At 60.9% G+C, this 16,182-nt stretch overlaps 2 protein-coding genes across 4 annotated transcripts in view; one reads left to right on the forward strand and one right to left on the reverse strand.

The window, feature by feature from the left end:
- The window catches only part of CALY (calcyon neuron specific vesicular protein), a 150,280-nt gene that overhangs the window by 32,523 nt on the left and 101,575 nt on the right, over positions 1–16,182 (reverse strand). The window lies entirely within an intron of this gene.
- PAOX (polyamine oxidase) lies at positions 6,153–15,351 on the forward strand. Of its 3 annotated transcripts, XM_025467743.3 has the most exons (8): positions 6,161–6,383; positions 6,734–7,220; positions 8,386–8,585; positions 10,561–10,813; positions 12,185–12,297; positions 12,681–12,838; positions 13,612–13,683; positions 14,949–15,351. In XM_025467743.3, exons 1-8 carry the CDS (start codon positions 6,191–6,193, stop codon positions 15,090–15,092), a joined length of 1,620 nt encoding a protein of 539 aa, XP_025323528.3. In that variant the 5' UTR covers positions 6,161–6,190; the 3' UTR covers positions 15,093–15,351. The 3 variants fall into 3 exon arrangements, with proteins under 3 accessions (XP_048959137.1, XP_025323528.3, XP_025323529.3); XM_049103180.1 differs by lacking the exon at positions 12,185–12,297 and having other exon boundaries at positions 6,153–6,383; positions 14,949–15,090; XM_025467744.3 differs by lacking the exon at positions 13,612–13,683 and having other exon boundaries at positions 6,167–6,383.

A 16,182-nucleotide genomic window follows, 5' to 3' on the forward strand; every position in this document is an offset into this window, starting at 1 on the left:
CGGGCAATGACACTGAGTAGTTGCAGCCTCGATGGCCTTGGGCGACCCTCCGGTATCACCGGAGAGCATCATCAAAACCAGGCATGTCCTGCCTGTGTTGGAGCCGCTGCCGGTGGCCTCAGACACCACAGAGGAGTCCAGTGCTGGTCGTGGCCGTGCCAGTTTTGTTTCCAAGAATGTGGGACAGCGATGATAGACCCAGCTACAGGCCAGTGTTGGTTGCAGCTATGGTTTGATTTAGGCAGTGGTGTCACAGTGAAGGGACACAAGCAGTATGAAATGTCCTCTCCTACACCCTGGGGTGCTAAGGTGCTCCCTCCCCCAGGTGTCAGACTCCCTGGTTGTTGTGTTTTTTTTTTTTTTTTTAAAGATTTTATTTATTCATGAGAGACACAAAGAGAGAGATAGAGAGGCAGAGACCCAAGCAGAGGGAGAAGCAGGCTCCCTGCAGGGAGCCCCGAGGTGGGACTCGATCCTGGGTCTCTAGGATCACAACCCAAGCCGAAGGCAGGCGCTCAACTGCTAAGCCTCCCTGGTGTCCTATCTCTGCAACCTCTTATGATCCTGATCCTACCAGTGTCGACCGATGAAACAGGTAGAGTTGAAATAAAACAAAAGCATTATCTGGGGTCTCAGAACTGCAATTTAGGGAGCAGAGATTTGGGTTGCAACAAAAGTCAAGTTTTTGTTGTTGTTGTTGTTGTTGTTGTTGTTTTAAAGACCAAAGGGAATGCTTGTATGCAGTGTTTACTAAGAATTTTGACTGGTGTTGCCGATAGGAAACTATTGTCCGCTCACTACAAGTGACCGCGAGGGCTGTCACTCTCACTAAGTTCAGGCAGTCCTGGTTTGGACCAGTTCAAAGTTCATGGTTTCGTCCAGTGAGGGTGTGAATAGGCCAGGCCCGTCTCCTTAATGGCCTCCCGGCTCCATTTGAAAACTCCTTGACATGCGTGACTCCATTCCATTTTATCTTTTGCACCAGGAAAAGGCTGGCTGGTGGAGAGAAGATGATGGACCAGGAGGAGAAAGGCAGAACTGGAAATCTTCCAGGCTGTCCCAACTCATGGGATACCAGACAGCATGCTAACCCTCTAGATGGCCTCGCGATCATTACCATATAATTATAATAACAAAAAACACCCACTGGTGCCCTGACAGATCCAACTGTGCCCAGTTAAGGGAAAAAAGAGGTGGCAGTCTGATTCCAGCAGAACCTCCCCCACTTCCCTAAAAAACCTCCCAGTCAGCTTGCTTACCAGCCTTTTTTTTACCCTAACCCCATATAACCCCGAAAGAAGGTGCCTCTGGAGCATGATCTCTTCTTCTCCATTCTCTGGTCATCGAATACGTTGCCGGCTTGCTATGATCCTGTTGGGCTATTTGGCGAGCAGTATTGAGTAGGAAGAGAAATGGCCACTTTGGGTGGCTCAGGCTCTGCCACCAGCTTGATATCAGGGGTCACCAGGGGCCTCACCATGGGTCTGCCTGTGAGAGACCCAGAGACCAGTGGCCACTTTACCAAGTTTGGGACCTCAGAGAACCTTTAATCTGTGGGCTGAAGTGTCCCCACTGATAGACCAGACGTCCGGGACATTGACTGCAGCCCAGTGACCCTGCTCAGTTGAGCCCTGGGGATCCAGATGGAGGAGGAAGCCCCCCAAACCAGCAGTGTTGCTTCAAGTGCCACAGTGGGGGAGGGTTGAGTTTCCCCCAAAGAGAGAGCTGTTCCTCACAGCAAACAGGTGACACTAGGGTCAGGGTGACTGCACCCCAAACAAATCGGACTCATCAGATCGCCCGGGATGTCAGGCTGAGTGACAAGACCCCGGGCCAGGTGGTCAGCTCTGTGAACTGGTCCTGGGCCCAGTGCTGCAGCCTGCTTCTGGTCCCCAGGACCTCTGGTTTCCTCCTGGGCTTTGTGTCACCCCCCTGCCCTCCCCGCCCCCCCCTCCCCCCCGCAGCCTTGCGCAGTCGGGTGTGCCTTCTGACCCAGGGTGCATCTTCCCAGCGTACTGCCATCTGTGCAGCTGTGACGCGCGCCGGGGTGTGGGGGGTGGTGTACCAGCTGTCAGCGACCCTGTCCAGGAGCAGGGATGGGGTACAGAGGAAGGAGAGCAGGGGCGGCCCAGGGCTGTCCACCCAGCAAGCGGCCGCACAAAAGCTGCTCTCCACCGATGCGGTCCCCAGGGCAGCAGGCTGCTCCTGCAGTGGCTCGTGGGTGCCTTGACCTGCTTGGTTGCCTATGTGACGGAAACTGCTGGGTGACAGGAGGGGTCACCCTGTGGTCTGGGTGCTCTGCTTCCGGCCTACGGCAGCGACTCTTCCAGCAGCATTCTTTTAAAGTGCCTGCGTCCTTCGTACCTACGTTTCATTGAGTCACATATGTACATATATTCCTTTTTTTTAAATTTTTTATTTATTTATGATAGTCACACAGAGAGAGAGAGAGAGAGAGGCAGAGACACAGGCAGAGGGAGGAGCAGGCTCCATGCACCGGGAGCCCGATGTGGGATTCGATCCCGGGTCTCCAGGATCGCGCCCTGGGCCAAAGACAGCGCTAAACCGCTGCGCCACCCAGGGATCCCTGTACATATATTCCTATGTCCACTTTCTGAATTCCGTGGCGGCTGGGATTTGTCTCTTATTCTGGGATGAGTCCTCAGCACCTCCAATTATCTGAATAGGTCTTCTCATGTTTAAGAAGCCGTTAGATTGGGGCCCCTGGGTGGCTCAGCGGTTGAGTGTCTACCTTTGGCTCAGGGCGTGACCCCGGGGTCCTGGGATCGAGTCCCACATCGGGCTCCCTGCCTGGAGCCTGCTTCTCCCTCTGCCTGGGTCTCTGTCTCTCTCTCTCTCTGTCTCTCATGAATAAATAAATAAATCTTTAAAAAAAAAAAGAGAGAGAGAGAGAGAGAAGCTGTTAGAATCCAGGCAGTGGCCCTGGGGCCATCCTGGCAGCGGGCTGGATGCCTGTTTTTGCACAGAGGGATTCCAGAAGGAGAGACAGTTGGGGGTGAGTCTCTGGTACCCAGAATGCTGACCACCCCCTCATCCTATCCACTCTTTGGTTTCAAAAATACTGGCAAGTAGACCTGTATGCTGCAGGAAGGACACTGGAAGACTCTTAATGGGGAGCCTGGGCAGCCCAGCAGGAGGACTCAGGGGATCTCAGGGGGGAGGTTGCCCAGTTAACAGCCCCCCCCCGCCCCCAAACTCCCCAGTGTCAAGCTCTCATTAGATGAGTCCCGCTTACAAACCTGGTATTTCCAAATACCCCTCTGGCCTGTTCCTCCTCATGAACAAACAAACAGTACCTGCCGGCACGAAAAGTTCCTGGAAGATGGAAACAGAAGAAACAGGGAAGAGACCATCTGGGGCAAACCCCCCAAGCAGGAGAACACTTCCGCATGCACATCCTCAGACACTGCTCCCTTGAAGCAGGAACAGAACGTTTCTCTTCTCTGAAAAGAGACGTGGGTGGACGAAGAGCTCTTGGAAATTCAGCACAGTGGCAGCGGAACAAGCTCCCTGGGGAGAAATCCTCCAGAAGGCAGAGCGAAAGGCCAGGATGGAAAACAGGAGACAAGCTGAACACACAAGCTTCAGTCTCAAACCTCGGCCATCTTTTTTTTTTTTTTTTTCTTTTTAAGATTTTATCTATTTATTCATGAGACACAGGGAGACACAGAGAGGCACAGAAGCACAGGCAGAGGGAGAAACAGGCTCCATGCAGGGAGCCTGATGTGGGACCCGATCCCCGGTCTCCAGGATCACGCCCCGGGCCGAAGGCGGCGCTAAACCACTGAGCCCCCCCTCCCGGCTGCCCAACCTCTGACATCTTAAAACAAGAATTTTAGACAGAGGCAACAGCGAAGGGGGGGACGAGTCATTGGTGGAAAGAAATGATTAGTGAAATAACCTATGAAGGAAGTTCCCAGGTCTGAAGCACAGGAGTTTCCAGACTGAGGGAGCTTTGAGTTCCCAAAATAATGAGAGAATGTCCAGGCACAAGGACGCAGCACATTGTGAAATTTCCACAGAGGATCCTAAATATTTGTAGGGAGGAGCAGCCTCCACTGTGGTAAAGGATCATACGTTCAAATGCCTGTGAATTTCTTACGGGCACTCCTGGGCCGGAGACAGGCCTGCACAGTCCGAAGGTCTCTAACCTAGAGTTCTTTTTAATTGTTTTTTTTTTTTAATTTTTATTTATTTTATGATAGTCACACAGAGAGAGAGAGAGGCAGAGACACAGGCAGAGGGAGAAGCAGGCTCCATGCACCAGGAGCCCGATGTGGGATTCGATCCCGGGTCTCCAGGATCGCGCCCTGGGCCAAAGGCAGGCGCCAAACCGCTGCGCCACCCAGGGATCCCTAATTGTTTTTTTAAAGACTTATTTACTCATGAGTGACAGAGAGAGAGACACAGAGAGAGGCAGAGACACAGGCAGAGGGAGAAGCAGGCTCCACGCCGGGAGCTGGACGCAGAACTCGATCCCAGGTCTCCAGGGGAAGGCAGGCGCTCAACTGCTGAGCCCCCCGCCCCCCCCCCCGCCCGCCCCAGGCCTCCCTAACCTGGAGTTCTATGCTTAGGCAAACTACAAATCAAGTGTGAAGGTGAAACCAAGACATTTTCCGGTTTCCATTATCATTAAATAAATGACCTCCCAGTGTGTATGCCCGGCTTCACCCAAACAGGCGAGGAACCAAGAAAAGACAAGAGCTGGGGGAGGAGGCCCAGCCCCGCCCCCGGGAAGGAGGGAGTCCTCTGGGCAACGGGGTGGGGGTGGGGGCAGACGGAAGGACCACCTGCCCAGGCTGCAGCTGACTTAGGGGTGGTCCTGAGGCCTGCAGACCACGGAAGCCTCCTGCTGGGCGAGAGTGGCCAGATCTGGACGTGGCCGGCAAGGAATGACACGCCCTGGGTGGTGTCCCAGGAAAGCCTTTGGCAGAAGCTCTGTAATCCCTGCAAGACAGTAGAGACCAGACCTTCCCGAATCAGGAGGATATGTGCTAAATGCTTCTGGACCAGGGGCGGGGCGTGTGTGAGAAAGTTCTCCCCTCACCTCTTCTCTTGAATTTTGTACTTTATGGGGATTACACGTGTGTACATGGAGAAGGGCGTCCCCACCGAGAGGTGTCCCTCAGCCCCACTTTGGACGGGCCAGGCTGTCCCCGTGCCACCCTGGGCCGCCCGAGGCCCCACGAGGCCCCAAGGTGCTGCTCTCCTGGGGCAGGAGCGAGGCCCGCCCTCCACCTTCTGGGCGCCTTTCCACGCCTGCTTCGTGGCCTACGTCCGCGGGGGCAGCTGCCCGGACTGCCCAGCAGCGGGGCTGCGGCTCGGGCCCCTTCCTGCGCGCAGGCCGACAGCCGGGACACCCCCGCCAAGCGCGCTGGCCTTCACCCTGTCCTGCAGCCCGCACCCCTGCGCCACTCACGGGGCCGCAACTCCAGGACAGGAGGTCACGTGGCACGGCCGCCACCCGGGCCTGGCCTCGCCCCGCGCTCCTCCGTCCTCCTACTGCCCTGCACCTGCCGCCTCGCGCCCCAGCCCCACTCCTGCGGCCGGTGGTCCCACCAGCACCCCCCATCACCCCGCCCCCTCCCTCCCCTCCCCTGCCCCTAGGCTTCCCGTGCCCCCACCCACCCCTCCCGTCCCCTATGCAGCCCCGCCCCCTCCCATCCCCCTCCTGTGCCTCCTGGCCCCGCGCCCCCATCCGGTTGCTGGCCGCTCCGTGCCCCCCCGCCCCTCCCCTCCCCTGCCCCTGGCCTTCCTGTGCCCCCACCCGCCCCTCCCGTATCCAGCCGCGACCCACTCCCATCCCCCTCTAGTCCCTCCCCGCGCGCCCATCCGGCTGCTGGCGGCCCCGTTCCAACCCCGTCCCTCCCGCCCCCCCTCCTTTCCCCTCCCTTATCACCCTACTTCCAGTCCCTCCCCGCGCCCGCCTCCGGCTGCTGGAGGCCCTGTGCCCACCCCTCCCCTCCCTCCCCTTCCTTCCCCTCCCCATCGCCCCGCCCCCAGCCTGCCCCCACTGCCTCCCACCTCCAGTCCCTCCCCGCGCCCCGCTCCGGCTGCCGGCGGCCCCGTGCCCCGTCGCTCCCCGCCCCTCCCCATCGCCCCGCCTCCCGCCCCGCCCCGGTCCCCTCGGGGCTCTCCGCACCTCGCGGCGGCGGGACGCACGGAGTGGATGGGCGCGATGGAGTGGAGCGGAGGCCTGGCGGAGCGGCCGGGCCGCGGGCGGCGGGTGCTGGTGGTGGGCGGCGGCATCGCGGGGCTGGGCGCCGCGCAGAGGCTCCGCGCGCACCCGGCCTTCTCGCAGCTGCGGGTCCTGGAGGCCACGGCCCGCGCCGGCGGCCGCATCCGCTCGGAGCGCGGCTTCGGTAACCGCCTCCCGCAGCCCCTCCCCGAGCCCAGCCCCGGAGCCCCACGGGCGCTGCCCGCCTGCGCCCGGGCTCAGCGACCCCGAGCCCCCCGAGGGCCCGTGCGCCCCACCCCGCGCCTCGGGTCAAGGTCGCGGTCCCCAATCCCCGCCGAGCCGGGCCCCGCGGCCGCCCCCTCGGGCACCCCTGCTGCCCCTGCCCGCTCCGCGGGGGCCCTCCGAGGGCGGGGGCGGGCCAGCGCCCCCTCAAGGCCTAAGGGGCCCCTTGAACGAGGCCTGGGGCTGGGGAAGGCGGCCCGGGCGGCCCGGGAGGAGCGCTCGGCGCAGGCCCGGCCGTCTGCTGCCCCGCAGGTGGCGTGCTGGAGCTGGGCGCGCACTGGATCCACGGGCCCTCCCGCGGCAACCCCGTCTTTGAGCTGGCGGCCGAGCACCGGCTGCTGCGGGAGAAGGACTTGTCGGAGGAGAACCAGCGGATGGAGACGGGCGGGCACGTGGGCCTGCCCTCGGTGACCTACGCCAGCTCCGGGGTCAGCGTGAGCCGCGAGCTGGTGGTGGAGACGGCGAGTCTGTTCCACAGCCTCATAGACCAGGCCCGCGAGTTCGTGCGTGGGGCCGCCGCGCCCGCGCCCAGCGTGGGGGAGTACGTGAGGGGCGCGCTCAGGGCGCTGGCGGCCGGCTGGACGGACCGCGAGGATGCCAGGAGGCTGCGGCTCGCCCTGATGCACAACTTCCTCAACGTGGAGTGCTGCGTGAGTGGAACCCACAGCATGGACCTCGTGGCCCTGGCGCCCTTCGGGGAGTACACCGTGCTGCCCGGGCTGGACTGCACCTTTCCTGGGTAGGTGCTCACCCCCCCATGCACCCAGGCCCCTCCTGTACCCTGGGCCCCCCATGCACCCGGGCCCCTCCTGTACCCTGGGACCCCCCCATGCACCTGGGCCCCTCCTGTACCCTGGGCCTCCCATGCACCCGGGCCCCTCCTGTAGCCTGGGCCCCCCAAGCACCCAGGCCCCTCCTGTACCCTGGGACCCCCATGCACCCAGGACCCTCCTGTACCCTGGGCCCCCCATGCACCCGGGCCCCTCCTGTACCCTGGGACCCCCCCATGCACCTGGGCCTCTCCTGTACCCTGGGCCTCCCATGCACCCGGGCCCCTCCTGTAGCCTGGGCCCCCCAAGCACCCGGGCCCCTCCTGTACCCTGGGACCCCCATGCACCCAGGACCCTCCTGTACCCTGGGCCCCCCCATGCACCCGGGCCCCTCCTGTACCCTGGGACCCCCATGCACCCGGGCCCCTCCTGTACCCTGGGCCCCCCATGCACCCGGGCCCCTCCTGTAGCCTGGGCCCCCCATGCACCCGGGCCCCTCCTGTACCCTGGGCCCCCCATGCACCCGGGCCCCTCCTGTACCCTGGGCCCCCCATGCACCCGGGCCCCTCCTGTACCCTGGGACCCCCATGCACCCGGGCCCCTCCTGTACCCTGGGCCCCCCATGCACCCGGGCCCCTCCTGTACCCTGGGACCCCCATGCACCCGGGCCCCTCCTGTACCCTGGGCCCCCCATGCACCCGGGCCCCTCCTGTACCCAGGGACCCCCATGCACCCGGGCCCCTCCTGTATCCTGGGACCCCCCATGCACCTGGGCCCCTCCTGTACCCTGGGCCCCCCATCCATGCACTCGGGCCCCTCCTGTACCCTGGGACCCCCCATCCATGCACTCGGGCCCCTTCTGTATCCTGGGACCCGCCACCCATGCACCCAGGCAGGGCGGTCCTGCTGGGCTTCCCAGCATCACCCCAAGGCTCCTTGATCATTTGTGATCAGAAGTAGGATTCCAGGCGGGGGAGAGGGGGGCTCCTTCTCTCACAGCTCCGTTGGCTCGTGCTCCCGTGAGCCTCTTTAGCTGGGGCAGTGGTACCGGTGTTCGAGGTGGCCTGGAGACCTGTGGGGGGCCCGTGCGTTCCTCCGACAACACCGCCCCCCCCCGCCCCCGGTCTCTTCTAGGGGTTATCAGGGCCTCACAAACCACATAATGGCCTCCTTGCCAGAGGATATGATCATTTTTAACAAGCCTGTGAAGACCATTCACTGGAACGGGTCCTTCCAGGAGGCCGCGTCTCCTGGGGAGACGTTTCCCGTGTTGGTGGAGTGTGAGGATGGAGGCTGCTTCCCTGCGCATCATGTCATCGTCACCGTGCCCTTAGGTAAAGCGCGTCCTCCCGGCGGGTTTCCCCATGGGTTTCCCCGGGGCCACCGTCCCCCGGCGGCCCCGGCCTCCGGCTCTGCCCCGGCCCGGCAGGCTCCGCAGTGTTGGTTCGGGGCCTGGCTCCTGTTTTCATCTAGTGTCACACGGATTGCTCTGCTGCGGTTTGTAGCGGTTGCTGCTTGGGAGTTGAGTTTCCCAGTAAGAGAACGTGCGTGTCTTGCTCCTCCCGAGGTCATTTCTGGAAAGGCTGGGACTGCCTGCAGGCGCTCACCAAGCCGTGCTTTCTGGGAGTCGCAGGCTGTGAGAGCCGGATCTCAGGTTCAGCCCTGCTGTAGCTGAGGAAGGGGCACGCGTGTGCTTCTGTTTAATCCGAGATCTGACGCCGGAGAGAGAGGCTTTTTGACAATTTGACAAAAGGTGGACGGGGTTGAGAGCCAGGCCGTGCTGTGCCATCTCATTTACCCTCAGGCAGCTGGGGACGTGTATGTCCCACCCTGTTTGACAGATGCAAACAGAAATAAGTCACTTAATCATGCAAGGTCACAAAGCCAGCAGGGGCCAGAGCCGATGTGAGGTGCAGAGCGAGGGTCCGCCCACCCCTGGTGGCTGCAGCCTGCGTTCTGGGGTCCCTTCAGGACGCGCTGGCTGGGGGCGAGCTTGCTCAGCACCCACGTCCTTTCTCCCACACGCGGAATCCTACCGGACGTGTTAACACAGTCCTCTGCTGTTCTGTTTGCCACTCCCTCTTTTTTTTTTTTTTTTCTCCACTCCCTCTTTTTTTTAGTGAATAAGACTTTTGTCAGTCCTTCCAGACGAGCACATAGAAATCTGTCGGTCTTTTTTTTTTTTTTTGGCACCCATATCGGTGTCATTTGCAGCTGGAGTGCGTGCTTGCTGAGGCCCTGCTGTGATCTGCAGGTGCATTGCCGCCTGTTGGTTTTGTTCACAAGGAGCCAGGACACCTGTCACATTTATTCCTTATAGGCACTCAGCGTTTTCTTCCATGTAGGAGTCATTGCTTAATATTACTTAAAGTTGATGGAAATTGAGGTTTTCACTCTTTCCTGTTTTATGTAGCATTTCCATGTGTATTTATTTTTTTTTTTGAGATTTTATTTATTCATGAGACACACACACAGACACACAGAGGCAGAAACTCAGGCAGAGGGAGAAGCAGGCTCCATGCAGGGAGCCCGACGTGGGACTCGATCCCGGGTCTCCAGGATCACGCCCTGGGCTGCAGGCGGCGCTAAGCCGCTGGGCCACCTGGGCTGCCCTCCATGTGCATTTAAATGCACTCGCGTGAATATATCTGAGGCACAAATCGCAGTAGCGGGAGCTGCCCGGTTGAGGGTCTCCGATGGGCCTGTGGAGGGCACGGAGACCCCTCCGTGGGTCTCTGCGGCCTCTGCGGGTCTGTTCCCTGTTGGGCTGTTTGTCCTTTACTCACTGACTTGCACACTATCTGTGTCCTAAGGACAGTGGCTTGTGCCATAAATATTCCATCTCCTGGCTTCACTCTGGCCCAGAACTGTTTCTGCCACGCAGATTATTTTTCACGTAGCTTCTGGAAAAAGCCCGTAGGTTGTGATGCTGCTCCCAACTAATCCAGAGCAGCACGGTTTGCAGACATTGAGAGGCAGATGGGTTTAGAAGTGAGAAATTGTCCTACAGGGTCATGGCGGGGGGGGGGGGGGGGGGGCGTGCCGACTGTCCCTGGCTGACCCGGTGGCCATGGGGCCTTCCGTGTCCCTCCACGGTGTGTTGCTCCTGAGGCTGAGTCCCGAGGGCCGGGGCCAGCCCGATTCCTGGGAGCCCAGTCGAGCTGGGGCTGGCGTGGGTCTCTGCGGACGTGGTCTTGGGCAGCCTCCCTGCCTGACCCCTCTGATGGGCCTCCGGGCGGGTTCCTGTGGCTGGCGATTCCAGCTTGAGAGATTTGTGGGGTGTAAGGTGAATGCACCTGTGAATTCCAGGTTTTCTTAAGGAACATGTGGACACCTTCTTTGAGCCACCACTGCCCACGGAGAAGGCCGACGCAATCAGGAAACTGGGCTTTGGGACGAACAATAAAATCTTCCTGGAGTTCGAGGAGCCCTTCTGGGAGCCAGGCTGCCAGCACATCCAGGTGGTGTGGGAGGACATGTCGCCCCTGGAGGATGTCGCCTCTCAGCTGCAGGACGTCTGGTTCAAGAAGCTCATTGGCTTTTGGGTCCTGCCTTCCTTTGAGTATGTACGCTCCTTGGGGTTGTCTGCGGAGGCTTCAGCTGTGGGCCCCGGGGGGCTGGCTCGTGGGTGGGGGCTCGGCTGAGGGTCCAGCAGTGTCGATCCCTGAGAGGCGTTTGTGGAGGATTTCCGGGTGGGATGTGGAGGGCCCCGGAGCGCCGAGGGGGCCCGGGGCTGCAGCCGCTGTGGGGCACCAGGAGCCTCCCGCGGGCAGCCGGTCGGGGCCTCGGCCTGGAGTGTGCCTGCGGCACGGAGGGAGCCCCCCAGCCGCCCCCAAATAACTGTATCTCTAAAACAAACTTTAGTGAGGAGAGTGGCGACGCTGCGCTTTTCTCCTGCTGTCTTTACGGCCTGGCTCAATAGCAGAGGCTCTGTTGTCCCGCTGCTGGCACGCGGTGGTGCTGAGCTTCGTTCCACGTGAAGTCGACGACAGTCTCCGCTCAGACACGTAGTTGGGAAGGGGAGCCGCGTCAAGAGCCCCAGACGACTGTGGGTATGGGCACCACAGCTCAGGCGGGGGGGGGGGAGCTCCCTGGGCGCCGTGCAGGGTCTGAACCCTCGGCCAGGCGTGCGCGGGACGCTAGGACCCACTGTCTGCCCTGCACCGCGCAGGGATCTCAGCCGAGCACCCCGTCTTCCGAATGTTGCAACATTTCACTGTACGATATCAAGCAATGGGATTTATTGACGTCACCGTGAATCTCAGAAACGTCTCTTGGTGTTGGAACCTTTCGAGCGGCTGGCGGCAGATAGACGTTTTCTAAAATGTGATGTTCGTGTGAGCGCTTCAGTTTCATCGTTGGCAGGAAACACTTGCAGTTGTTTTCCTCGTGACAGACACGCTGCTCGGTGTCAAGAAAACGTCGGCCAGACACCCGAGCTTGAATACTAACCACGTTCTTTCCGGTAAAGACGGAGCAGCGACTCAGCAGGCGGCTCAGCCCTCGGCGCAGGGCCGTCCCGACGGCTGCCCCGCGTCAGGTGCTGCCCAAGGGCCGCCCGCCCACATCTTGTTTGGTCATTAGAGACGGGCGCTCGAGAGCCGAGGTTTGATACGGTTCATCACTTCCACTGCTTCGTGGAGGACGTTCTCAGGTGCATCTGGCGTTGTTTCCACCGTGTGTGCGGTGGGAAAAGCTCCGGGCCTGCTAGTCCGGGTTGCACGGCGGCCCCGCGTCTGCAAAGGGTGGGCCCGTCACGGGCCGTGGCCCTTGCACGTCAGCGTGTGTGTGTGTGGACGGAGTAGAAGCAGCAAACAGCTCGGTGCTGGAACCCCGGGGACCTGCGGCCACACTTGCAGAGCTGCCCCGGGCACTGTGGGTGCCCCGTCCAGGGCCCGGCCGCAGGCCGTCTCAGGGCTGTCTCCCCACACAGGTCTGTCCACGTCCTCTGCGGGTTCATTGCCGGGCTGGAGTCTGAGTTCATGGAGACTCTGACCGACGAGGAGGTGCTTCTGTCTCTGACCCAAGTCCTCCGCAGGGTGACAGGTACTGAGCACGGGTGGCCGGGCCGCCGCCAGGGCCCTCGCGGGCTGATCTCTGGACGGGCACCCAGCTTCGAGAGCTGCCTGGAACTGAGCTTGGTGCTCTGGCCCTCCAGGGACAGGCCTTCCTGAGCTTAGCGGGTCCCTCGGAGGTCTCCTCTCAAGGGACTGAAACAGCTTTGTGAACGCTTTCCACTTCTTTTTTCTGTTGCTGGGAGTCCTGAGCTAGGCGCAGCCGTCAGACACGCAGAGCCTCTGGTGATACGCTCGGGGCTGGGTCTTCTTCCCGGGTGGTTTCCTTCGTTTTAAGCTGCTGAGTCCTGAAGGGAAGCGGCCCTGGGGCCAGGCGGGCGGCAGTGTGGCGCTGACACACGTCTCTGGGCGCAGGAAACGCCAGGCTCCCCGCGCCCAGGAGCGTGCTGCGCTCCCGCTGGCACAGCGCCCCGTACACCAGGGGCTCCTACAGCTACGTGGCCGTGGGCAGCACCGGGGAGGACATCGACCGGCTGGCACGGCCCCTGCCCGAGGATGGCACGGAGGCTCAGGTGAGGCGGGCAAGGGGGGGCCGGGACCCCTGGGGCTGGGTCCCTGTGCTGTTCGAAATTAGGAATCTTTTTTTTTTTTAATATTTTATTTATTTATTCATGAGAGACACAGAGAGAGGCAGAGACACGGGCAGAGGGGAAGCAGGCTCCCTGCAGGGAGCCCAGGGCAGGACTCGATCCCAGGACCCAGGATCACGACCTGAGCCGAAGGCATTGCTAAACTGCTGAGCCCCCCCCCCTTCCGAAATTAGGAATCTTGAAACATACTATTTTATCAGAGTTTTACATGCATGTAGCCTAAGCATGGGAGGATGCTGGTAACAAAGTAACCAAAGAGCTGGTAACAAAGTAACCAAACCCAGCAGGCTGGGGTGCCCAGCATCCCCCGCCCAGACTGTTCCCATATCTCCGGCATCTCCAACATGCTCCTGCTGCCACTTTTCACAAAACACTCGGCTGTGGGAAGCTTGCACGTGTGCACCAGCAGGCTGGCCCTGTGGGTCCCCGCCTGCGGCTCCAGGGCCGCGGTGCTGGCCGTGGCCTGCAGCCCACCTGATAAGGGTCCCGCAGATAAGGGACGCCCTCTGACATGTGCGACTACCGCGAAGTCATCACCGTTTCTTTACGGTGTGCTCGTTCGATAACGTTGCTCCTTGGATTGTCGGTTTTCGGCATCACAGGGTGACTGCCTGCGGCAGAGAAGGCGTTAGTCGCTTGCAGCCCCCCCCGCCCCCCCAGCACTTAGCGCTGCGCCCCCGTGTGCCCTGCCCCAGGCCCTGTGGACTCCTGTCCTGCGAGGACGCTGTGCTTCCTCCTCCTGTGTGCATCTACGTGAGAACTTACGGGTCCGTGAGTGGGCTGTGGAGGTGGAGCCTGTGCAAGTGAGCATGAGTGTGAGTGCACGAGTGAGAGAGTGCACGGGGCTTGGTTTCAGCCTCGTTTGCCTGGATTCTTCAGTGTCAGCTTCAGCCTAGCCTGTCCAGCGCCCCGTACCCCCCTTCCCTGTGCACTTACTTCATCGGAGCACTTATTCCAGAAGCTCCCTGAGGAGGGGGTACTCGGCAGGGGGAATTATTAGAGAAAGTGTGCATGTGCGAACTCGTCCTCTGTCTCCCCTTCTACTCCAGGCGTCTGGACCTGTCTATGTAACAAGCCCCTAAAGGCCCGTGGTGGAAGCCACCAATTTATAACGCCGACAGATCCCGTAGGCAGCTCGGGGGACCCTGTGTCTTCACCCGTGTTGTCTGGGGTCTCAGCCGGGGTCACTCAGGGCTGGGCTGGGGGTCTTCTGGGGCTGCTTCTCCTGCACAGTGGCCCTGGGCTGGGACCCTGACTTCAGTGTGGCCTGTGGCCTCTGCAGGGCTCAGGCTTACTCAGGGCCCCTGTGCTGCCCACGTGGCAGCCCACAGCCCGGCACAGATGTTCCAGTGGAGCAGGACGCAGCTCGCTTCCCGGGGCCATGCGCCCCTGGCCGAGTGGTCACGGCTGCCCAGATTCAAGAGGGCAGGACACAGACCCTGCCTTTCTATGGGAGGCGTCTCCCCAAGAGCTTGTAGCCCGAGAGCCGCACACGGGGTGTAAATCCCAGCTTGAGAGGCACTTCCCTCCGCGTGGAAGACGTTAGGGACCCACCGTCCCCAAGTGCTCCTGGGGCTCCGGGCTCACGGCACCGAGCCCCTCGCCTCCTCGCACCCTGCGCTTCCGTCCTGGGAGCGAGTGTGCGGCCAGCTGGGAGCGCCTCTGCAATTCTCTTCTCTTCCTCCTCCCGCCCTCCTCTTCCTCCCGCTTTTCTGGGATTTTTGTTGTTTGGGTGGTGGACTGGTCCTCAAATTTTCTTACTTCCTTTCCTCCTAATTCCTGTGCCTTTGTTTTTTTTCCCTCTGTGTTTTGGGTGAAGTTCTCAACGTTGCACCCCGTTTTGCAGTCACATTTGATTGCAGGAGTGCCTGCTGTCCGTGTGTCCCGCTTCTGATTCCTGACCATCTCAGGGCTCCGTGGGACTAGTGAGCAATGAAGCCACACACTTGCCGTCAACTCTGTAGCCAGTGAGAGGCTTGCGGCTGCGGCCTGATTCCTGGCACCCTGTGCTAACCCCGGCTTCTCCTTGCAGCTCCAGATACTGTTTGCAGGGGAAGCCACGCATCGGATGTTTTACTCCACCACACACGGGGCTCTGCTGTCTGGCTGGAGGGAGGCCGACCGGCTCATCGCTCTGCAGGATCCCCAGGCCCAGCTGCCTGGGCCCCAGCTCTGAGCCCTGCTCTGCCCCTCCTGTGCCAGGGGGAGGCTGACACCATCCTTTCCTCTGACAGCATCTGGCCGGGCTTGAGATTCGGGGATGTCAATGACAGCCTGCCTTTTGTGGTGACTGGGGGCAGCTCTCGTTTCTCACGTCTATCACTGAGTCTGGCCAGGGCCGAGCTTGAGCCGAGTGCAAGGTCTTCTTGGAGAAATGAGACCCAGGATGCCACTGCTGCTGCTGAGGGCATGCATATAAAGTGTGTTAAAGCCTCCGTGTCTCCTCGTCCTTAAACTTCAGGCCTGAGTCACCGCAGGGCTGGTGTCCCCTCCCCTGGGCTGTGGGTGCTGTGGGTGCTGTGGTTGCCCCTCATCATGGGCATCTTCAGGTGCTCCTGAGCTCTCACTGGTGGTGCTCAGGCCTGGCTGACTGTGTGGGCTGGGTGAGGGCCAGAGAGTGTGGAGACATGAGCACACAGGGGCACTCTGTCCTGACCTGGGGCAAGAGGTTTTCTAGAGGATGCGAATAAAAAATGAGGCCTCCAGAGTGCAGAGGGGGTGGGATAGCTCTGTGTGAGGGTGAACGGGCAGTGTTGGGTGTGTTGGATGCCATGGGTGCTGACCAGTGTGTTGGGTGCCCTGCTCAGCTGACCCCATCTTCCCTTGCTGCATCCTCAAAGTGTCCCAGCGAATGGACCAAGGTGCCACTGTTTCCCAGTTGAAGAAAGGACAAAATGCCTAGAGGTCAATGTAGGTCAAGGTCAATAACTGCCCAGTCTCTGAAGGAAGGTCCAGGAGCAACAGAGGCTGGGACCCTGTGCTGCAGGGGGTGGGGCTGTCAGTGTCTCCTGCCCCTCCTCACACCTCGGGTTCCAGCCTGTGACCTGCTCCAGGGGACTGGCGGGGGCGCTGGCTCCAGGGTGAGTGTACACGTGTGGGGAAGAGGGGTCTTGGGGCCAGGCCCGTATGGGCTCTTCTGCAGTCCCAGATGGTGCTGGACATGCCCTGGGCCCCAGCACGCTCCCTGTGGGCCCTTCTCTTCCTCCCCTCCAAGGGGGCAGATGGCCCCTGCCCCAGTGTTCTGGACGTGTGTCCACTGCTTTGTG

The sequence above is a fragment of the Canis lupus genome, chromosome 28 (genome assembly GCF_003254725.2).
Source record: "Canis lupus dingo isolate Sandy chromosome 28, ASM325472v2, whole genome shotgun sequence".
In the NCBI taxonomy this organism is placed as follows: Eukaryota; Metazoa; Chordata; class Mammalia; order Carnivora; family Canidae; genus Canis; species Canis lupus.

Excerpts from the sequence above, each read along its gene's own strand:
- PAOX (XM_025467743.3), top strand. The coding sequence starts at position 6,191 with ATGGGCGCGATGGAGTGGAGCGGAGGCCTGGCGGAGCGGCCGGGCCGC. Across the intron at positions 6,384-6,733 it reads CCGCTCGGAGCGCGGCTTCG|GTGGCGTGCTGGAGCTGGGC; the intron begins GTAACCGCCTCC and ends GCTGCCCCGCAG. Across the intron at positions 8,586-10,560 it reads CATCGTCACCGTGCCCTTAG|GTTTTCTTAAGGAACATGTG; the intron begins GTAAAGCGCGTC and ends TGTGAATTCCAG.